Source organism: Brienomyrus brachyistius, unplaced genomic scaffold, assembly GCF_023856365.1.
Source record: "Brienomyrus brachyistius isolate T26 unplaced genomic scaffold, BBRACH_0.4 scaffold33, whole genome shotgun sequence".
In the NCBI taxonomy this organism is placed as follows: domain Eukaryota; kingdom Metazoa; phylum Chordata; class Actinopteri; order Osteoglossiformes; family Mormyridae; genus Brienomyrus; species Brienomyrus brachyistius.
In genome coordinates, this window is record NW_026042308.1 from 173905 (window position 1) to 182500 (window position 8596).

The following is an 8596-nucleotide window of genomic DNA, read 5'->3' on the forward strand; positions in this document are numbered from 1 at the left end:
GAAAGGCACCATCAGTGCTGAAAGGTATATCCAGGTTCTAGAGCAACAGATGCTCCCATCCAGACGACGTCTCTTTCAGTGAAGACCTTGCATTTTCCCACATGACAATGCCAAACCACACACTGCATCAATTACAACATAATGGATTCATAGAAGAAGGGTCCCGGTACTGAACTGGCCTGCCAGCGGTCCAGATCTTCCAGCCACTGAGAACATTTGGATGCTCCATAAAATTAAAAATATGACACAGAAGATCTAGGACAGTTGAGCAACTAGAATCCTGTATCAGACAAGAATGGGACAACATTCCTCTCCCAAAACTCAAACAACTGATCTCCTCAGTGCCCAGACATTTACAGACTGTTGTTAAAAGAAGAGGAGATGCCGCACAGTGGTAAACATGGCCTTGTCCTGACTTTTTTGATACGTGTTGTTGCTGTGACATTTAAAATTACCTTATTGTTTCCTTAAAATGATGCGTGTTCTCAGTTTAAACATTTGATATGTTTTCTGTTCTGTTATGAATAAAATGTAGGTTTATGAGATTTTCATATCATTGCATTCTGATTTTATTTACAATTTGCAGAACATCCCAACATTTTCGGAATCGGGGTTGTAGTTTGGAAAGATGTATCTGCCATGTTAAGCTTTATTCACTAGGGCGGCTTCCTGATTCTCTCATGACAGCAGAAGAGAACCAGTGACATCAGGCTCCAGCACACAGAGACACAGCAGGCAGGAAGGACAGTTTTCTATGCAGCCCTTTGTACCCAGTGACATTTACAGTGATTCACTTGTTTAGCAGAGCTAAATACCAGCATTTGATTCACAATCCTCAGTCAAGAAACTGGTTAAACTGGTTGTAACTGGTTGGTTAAATTCAGCACCTACGGGACTAATGGGCCGAATCTGTCCTTCAGCACCTACAGGGTTATCCCCCCCCCACAGAGTGATCACACAGCTTCCTATGCAACCAGCAAACAGTGAATCCCCCCCGCTACCCCACCCCTCAATAAGGCTCTGCTTTGCTTATCAATGGAGCTGCCTGCTCTGTGAGCGACTGGCCCACAGCCGCGCCGGCCTGGGACTCACAGGTGAGCAGGGAGTGTCAAACGGGCGGGGGGGCGCCTATCAGCTTGTTGCCCGCATCCCTGCCTCCCCGCTTCTGTTCCAGCTGGTCCCCGGGCCCCCACTAGCCGGAGTGATACTGCTGCCTAAATATGATGAAACATTACACATCATCATCCTGCACCAGTTCTCCATCCCAGTGGACATAATGTGCATGATGTCATCAGCGTGCGCCACTCAATCTAGTTTGTCCTACTGTCTTACAGAATACTAACCACTTCAGGGGTCATCGTTTGTCTGTCAGCCAGCAGCAGTGAGGGAAAACATACACACAGCTGTCCGTGAACTGAAGTGCTGGTGATGCTGCCTCAAACCTTCAGAACGTTCTTATCCCATTAGGATGTGATGGGGATGTGCTGACCGGGGACAGGGGGAAGCGTGAGAGTGGGTGGGAAGGGGAGCGAGCAGTATGAGTGGAGGCAGGCCTCTCAGCTTACATCACCCAGCTGTCGGGGCCCAGCGCCCCCCGGTGTCCGTTACCACAGGCACAACCCAAGGCAAACACAGTATCTGCCGGTGCTATAGCGCCCCCCGGTGTCCGTTACCACAGGCGCAACCCAAGACAAACACAGTATCTGCCGGTGCTATAGCGCCCCCCGGTGTCCGTTACCACAGGCGCAACCCAAGACAAACACAGTATCTGCCGGTGCTATAGCGCCCCCCGGTGTCCATTACCACAGGCGCAACCCAAGACAAACACAGTATCTGCCGGTGCTATAGCGCCCCCCGGTGTCCATTACCACAGGCGCAACCCAAGACAAACACAGTATCTGCCGGTGCTATAGCGCCCCCCGGTGTCCATTACCACAGGCGCAACCCAAGACAAACACAGTATCTGCCGGTGCTATAGCGCCCCCCGGTGTCCATTACCACAGGCACAACCCAAGACAAACACAGTATCTGCCGGTGCTATAGCGCCCCCCGGTGTCCATTACCACAGGCACAACCCAAGGCAAACACAGTATCTGCCGGTGCTATAGCGCCCCCCGGTGTCCGTTACCACAGGCGCAACCCAAGACAAACACAGTATCTGCCGGTGCTATAGCGCCCCCCGGTGTCCATTACCACAGGCGCAACCCAAGACAGACACAGTATCTGCCGGTGCCATAGAGAGATCAGCACAAGTCATACACACTGTGACGAGCTACAACACAGGCGGTAACTCTGCCAGGGGCTGATCTGGGCAGCTAGAGGCACATCGAGGAGGAGCAAAGGATGGGGGGGCAGTTAGACTTCCTCCTGACCTGGCAGGGCAGAGTCTGGCAGAGGAACACACCTGACCTCTTATCTGCAGCTGCATAACTGGCCCAGCTGCGCATGCAGGGCAGGCAGCCTGAGAGCTGACAGGGTCTGGCAGGGCAGAGTTTGGCAGAGGAACACACCTGACCTCTTATCTGCAGCCGCATAACTGGCCCAGCTGCGCATGCAGGGCAGGCAGCCTGAAAGCTGACAGGGTCTGGCAGGGCTGCGCGCTTTAGGAGCTCGATGGCTACCTCCAGGTCAGAGTTCCGACTCTACGAAACGCTCTGGGTCGCCCTCCGCGTCCGTAACGCTCTGGGTCGCCCTCCGCGTCCGTAACGCTCTGGGTCGCCCTGCGCGGCCTTAACGCTCTGGGTCGCCCTCCGCGGCCGTAACGCTCTGGGTCGCCCTGCGCGGCCATAACGCTCTGGGTCGCCCTGCGCGGCCGTAACGCTCTGGGTCGCCCTCCGCGGCCGTAACGCTCTGGGTCGCCCTCCGCGGCCGGAACGCTCTGGGTCGCCCTCCGCGGCCGTAACGCTCTGGGTCGCCCTCCGCGGCCGTAACGCTCTGGGTCGCCCTGCGTGGCCGTAACGCTCTGGGTCGCCCTCCGCGGCCGTAACGCTCTGGGTCGCCCTGCGCGGCCGTAACGCTCTGGGTCGCCCTCCGCGGCCGTAACGCTCTGGGTCGCCCTCCGCGGCCGTAACGCTCTGGGTCGCCCTCCGCGTCCGTAACGCTCTGGGTCGCCCTCCGCGGCCGTAACGCTCTGGGTCGCCCTCCGCGTCCGTAACGCTCTGGGTCGCCCTCCGCGGCTGTAATGCTGTGGGCCACGCCTGCTGGGGGGAAAGTCTGACTTATTTTGACAAGTCTGGCTCATTTAAGTGGGAATTCCGTTCCATCAACGTGTCTTAAATTAATCCCTGCTGAGCTGCCATGGTAACTTAGGTGAGTGATCAAGTTTGGTCCGGACCAGGTGAACTGTCTCGCTTAGTTAAACGTTGTCTCAAAGAACGTCCGACGTGTGGGAACAGATTCCCAATAGATTGTTTCGTTGGACGAGATCATTGGCTTCCGCAAAACGTCGAAAAACAGGGCGCAATTTTTCACGCAATCCGAGCAGGACCTTTTATTAGAGGGTATGATGAATTCAGTAATTTAATATGCACTAAAGGAAACACATCAAAAGCGACCCAAACCAGAAAAGACGGCTGGCAAAAAGTGTCAGACAAATTAAACGTGTAAGTAGTTTTTAGTTATTGTATTTATCACTTGAATGTAGTATTATGGTTCCAATGTTTCATTATTCTTTTATTATCAAAATTACAGATCGAATAGAAGCACAATCATGCAGGATATGGGAACAAGTTAAAGTGAAGTACAAACATGACATTTCATTCATATATATGTTTGTATGTATGAGTTTGTGTGTGTATGTATGTGTTTGTTGATTTTACGTATATGAATGGCGAGGCCGTGACTGAACCCATTTCCATGCACGGACACTGATTAAGTCTGTGAGCTAATCCTTGTTTACGCAGAACAAACCTGCTCCGAGCAGGTCTGAGGATTTGGATGCGCTGCTATGACAACACATTCAGCAAGAGTTTCGAAAAACCGCGCCAAGTGCCCCAGGCGACTGGCGTGTGCCAAGTGTCCCAGGCGGCTGGCATGTACCAACTACCCCAGGCGGCTGGCGTGTACCAACTACCCCAGGCGGCAGGCGTCTGCCAAGTGCCCTATGGCCTGACTATAGACCCAGAGAGACATGCATGCTAGTGGGTTGTAACACTGTTACCTCTCAGGGCTCTTTCTGTTACACCCCACAGGGGGGCGCATTTCATGGCTTGCACTATAAATGTTGCCACTCACAGCTTCTAATGTCCTGAGGCCCCAGGGCACTGGCCCCACTGGCCGGTCCATAACCCAGCCAAGGCTCCAGGAGGCGCTATCTTGGGGCACCTTCAGCCACCGGCTCATTCCCCCACCGTGAGCTAAGAAGCGCTACTGGGGATCTTTCCTGCCTGCTGCCGTTAGACACCACAATGCCTGCTGTCGATGTGCAGCCCCCACAGCCAGCCTTAACGTCCCATTTTTAACTATTTAAAGTTTTTTATTTATATTTATTTATTGAACTATACTGTATGGAATTTTCAGGATTTTTTTTTTGTATACTGTGTACTTTTTAAACTTGTCATCCTACAGAAATTTCATTTACTTCTAAAAATATTTAATTATATTTGCACTGAATCAGCAAAATTTAATTGTCACCTTTGGCAAACAAACCAACAGTCTTTCTCTTTTTTTTGATGATCCTGCCTCATTATTAAGCCACATTGTTCCATTAAACATGTTAAACTAAAGCCTTCGTCTGAGCATAATCTAATGGATTCATGAGAGTGAAATGATTTATTAACACAGAAGCATCCGTCTCACGAGACGACAATCTATTGTCGAGTCATTCTTTAATGGACATGCGGGGGGGTAACAGGCAAACCAGGTTTTTCCAGCTCTGTGCTGTGGACTGAAATTTAAAATCCACTTTGCGATTAAATAACTTCCAATTCCAGCTCACAGAAAGTCAGGTTTTACAGTAATCCTCATCCATTTACCTCAGATGTTATTTATATAGAATACAGACAAAACTTTTGTTTAAATTCTCAAGGTGAAGGAATCTGTTAAAGGTAAAAATTGGTGTATTCATTATAAATATGTTATTTCCTCATAGCTTGTATGTGTCTCTGTGCCATTTGACTGGGAGTCTGAATGTCATTAACAGTGTTTGTTTAAATGCACATTTACCTTTGATCTGTAGGAAAAGGTCCCTCTCTGAAGTTGAGTCCCTTTTCTATTGACGCGTCACTCTTCAGGGAAACACAGCTGGGTACAGGGGAGTCTGCTCTCTTCATCAGGACACTGTGGGCAGCGAGAGGAAACAAACCCTCATGGTATAAATATAATTCATACAATGGGGACGGCATCACACTGCTGTTTAGCCTTCTGCTCTGCCTTCATGTACTTTGATATGCTGTGAAACTCTTCATGTAAACAGACTTACTTACAGTCAGCTTTTAAGGAAATTGTCTCATCTAAAATTTTAATATTATATGAAACTTTTAGTATGACCGTTAAAAACCTCCATAACTAGACTTGACTGATGTTCCTTTTTACCTGTTTATATATGTTTTTGTTTGTTTGTTTAGTTTTGTTATGTGGACATTTTGTATAGGAGGGATGGTCTGTTGCTCACCTCTAGTATAAAAGAACTGGCTGATTGTGGAAGAAGACGGTGAAGACAGAAGATGACGAGGTCTTTTTATTAAGCTACACATATTAAAGTGCTGCCCACTGACCAGCCCTAGCTAGGAGCCCAGTTTACTTTTATGTTATGGCCTGACTATAGACCCAGAGAGACATGCATGCTAGTGGGCTGTAACACTGTTACCTCTCAGGGCTCTTTCCGTTACACCCCACAGGGGGGCACATTTCAGAAGCAGATCCATCCATTTTTATGCTGATCCAGACCAGATGATTCCTGCTGGGGCCTCTGTGAACATGAATGGTAAGTAGATATATAGATAAATACACAATATCGAGTACTCAGCATTTTTACATCAAACTGATGAATTGTGTCTCCATTCTGTTATGTTCAATGTGTAGAATTACACATAGTAAAGAGGTTTAATGCAAACTTTCAATGCCACATTTTTTATAATTATATGTATCAACATCCTCTCCTGGAGATGACAACTTATGGTGGTGGAGGGGTTTGCGTGTTCCAGTGATCCCAGGAGCTAAGCTGCCCGGGGCTTTATGCCCCTGGTAGGGTCACCCAAGGCAAACAGGTCCTGGGTGAGGAACCAGACGAACTGCGGCTCATTAGACCCCTTATGATGAGGAAAAACATAGATTCACATTTTCCCTCCCCCGGATGTGGGTCACCGGGCCCTCCCTTCCCCCCCACAGCCAGGCCTGCACCCATGGGGCCTGGTCGGGCACAGCCTGAAGAAGGCACATAGGCTCCCCCTCCAGTGGGCTCATCAGGGCCAAAGGGGTCGGGTGCAGTGTGAGTTGGGCAGTGGTCGAAGGCGGGGACTTTCGCTGGGATCCTCAGCTGCAGAAGTTGGCTCTAGGAATATGGAATATCACCTCTCTGGTGCACGGAGAAGAAGCCTGAGCTGGTGTGTGAGGTTGTGAGGTTCTGACTAGACTTTTATGGATGGAATTTCTAGGCACAGCCAGGGCACTGAGGGTTTGGTGACCTCAGGATTGGGTCTCTGCTTTTTGCAGATGATGTGGTTCAGTTGGCTTCACTGGACTGTGACCTTCGGCTCTCACTGGAGCAGTTTGCAGCCGAGTGTGAAGCGGTTGGGATGAGGATCAGCATCTCCAAATCCGAGACCATGGTCCTCAACCAGAAAAGGGTGGAGTGCTCTCTGGGTCGGGGAGGAGGTACTTCTCCAAGTGGAGGAGATTAAGTATCTCAGGGGCTTGTTCATGAGTGTGGGAAGGATAGAGTGGGAGATCGACAGGCAGATCAGTGCAGCGTTAGCAGTGATGCGGGCACTGCATCGGTCCGTCATGGTGAAGAAGGAGTTGAACCAAAATGCAAGGCTCTCGAATTTACCAGTCAATTTACTTTCCTACCCTCTCCTGTGGTCATGAGCTGTGGGTAGTGACTGAAAGAACGAGATCGCGAATACAAGTGGCTGAAATGGGTTTCCTCCGCAGGGTGGCTGGGCTCTCCCTTAGAGACAGTGTGAGGAGCTCGGTCATTCGGGAGGGACTCAGAGTAGAGCCGCTGCTCCTCTGCATTGAGAGATGACTGCAGTGGGTGCATGTATACAGCAGTGATATTCCAGCAGACCAGGGGAGGGCAGATGTACTTAAACAAAGTACATCTACACAGTACAGTACAAAAACAATGGCCTCCATCACAGCTATCACCCCCCTACCCTCCCCCCTGGAACTCAGAATACATGAAGCGGATGTGAGCCGGCTCTTCCAGAAACAGGAATCCAAGAAGCCCCCAGACCAGACGGTGTCTCCCCCTCCTGCCTCAGAACCTGTGCTGATCAGCTGGCTCCCATCTTCACCCGCATCTTCAATAGATCCCTGGAGCTGTGTGAAGTTCCCTCCTGCTTCAAACGCTCCACCATTATCCCGTCCCCAAGAAACCCACCATCACAGGACTGAATGACTACAGACCTGTCGCCTTGATGTCTGTGGTCATGAAATCCTTTGAACGTCTGGTTTTAGCCCATCTGAAGGGCATTACAGGACAGGTCGGTGGATGATGCAGTGAATATGGGGCTGCATTATATATTGCAACATCTCGACCGTCCAGGAACTTATGCCAGGATCCTGTTTGTGGACTTTAGTTCGGCTTTCAACACCATTGTGCCTAATCTCCTCTCCTCCAAACTCTCCCAGCTCAGCGTGTCACCAGCCACCTGCCAGTGGATCACCAGCTTCCTGACAGACAGGAAGCAGCAAGTAAGGCTGGGGGGGGTCACTTCTGAAACACGGTCCCTCAGTATCGGTGCCCCCGAAGGATGTGTCCTCTCCCCACTGCTCTTCTCCCTCTACACCAATGACTGCACCTCCAGGAACTCAGCTGTAAAACTCCTGAAGTTTGCAGACGACATCATCATTGGACTCATTCAGGATGGTGATGAGTCTGCATACTGGCAGGAAGTGGAGCGGCTGGTACTCTGGTGCAGTCAGCACAACCTGGAGCTGAACACGCACAAGACTGTAGAGATGACAGTGGACTTCAGGAGACGTCCGTCATCACTGCCCCCCTCACCATATCAGACAGCCCGGTGTCTACTGTGGAGTTCTTCAGGTTCCTGGGTACCACCATTACCCAGGACCTGAAGTGGGAGACCAACATCTCCTCCATCCTCTAAAAGGCCCAGCAGAGGATGTACTTCCTGAGACAACTGAGGAAGTACAGTCTTCCACAGGAGCTGCTGATCCAGTTCTACACTGCAGTCACTGAGTCTGTCCTCTGCTCCTCCATCACAGTCTGGTATGGAGCAGCCACCAAACAGGACAGGAAGAGACTGCAGTGGACCGTACAGACAGCAGAAAGATCATCGGTGCCCCCTGCCCTCCATCACAGTCTGGTATGGAGCAGCCACCAAACAGGACAGGAAGAGACTGCAGCGGACCGTACAGACAGCAGAAAGATCATCGGCGCCCCTGCCCTCCATCACAGTCTGGTATGGAG

At 50.5% G+C, this 8596-nt stretch overlaps 1 protein-coding gene across 3 annotated transcripts in view; it reads right to left on the reverse strand.

Annotated features, from left to right (window-relative positions):
- LOC125721468 (NLR family CARD domain-containing protein 3-like) overlaps positions 1 to 8596 on the reverse strand; it is a 181028-nt gene that overhangs the window by 168921 nt on the left and 3511 nt on the right. For all 3 annotated transcript variants that reach the window (XM_048997403.1, XM_048997402.1, XM_048997399.1), the window contains exons 2-3: positions 5807 to 5908; positions 5164 to 5277 (exon numbers count right to left, since the gene is read on the reverse strand). In XM_048997403.1, the coding sequence (XP_048853360.1) occupies positions 5164 to 5277; positions 5807 to 5868 (176 nt within the window). In that variant the 5' untranslated portion in view covers positions 5869 to 5908. The remainder of the gene's footprint in view (positions 1 to 5163; positions 5278 to 5806; positions 5909 to 8596) is intronic.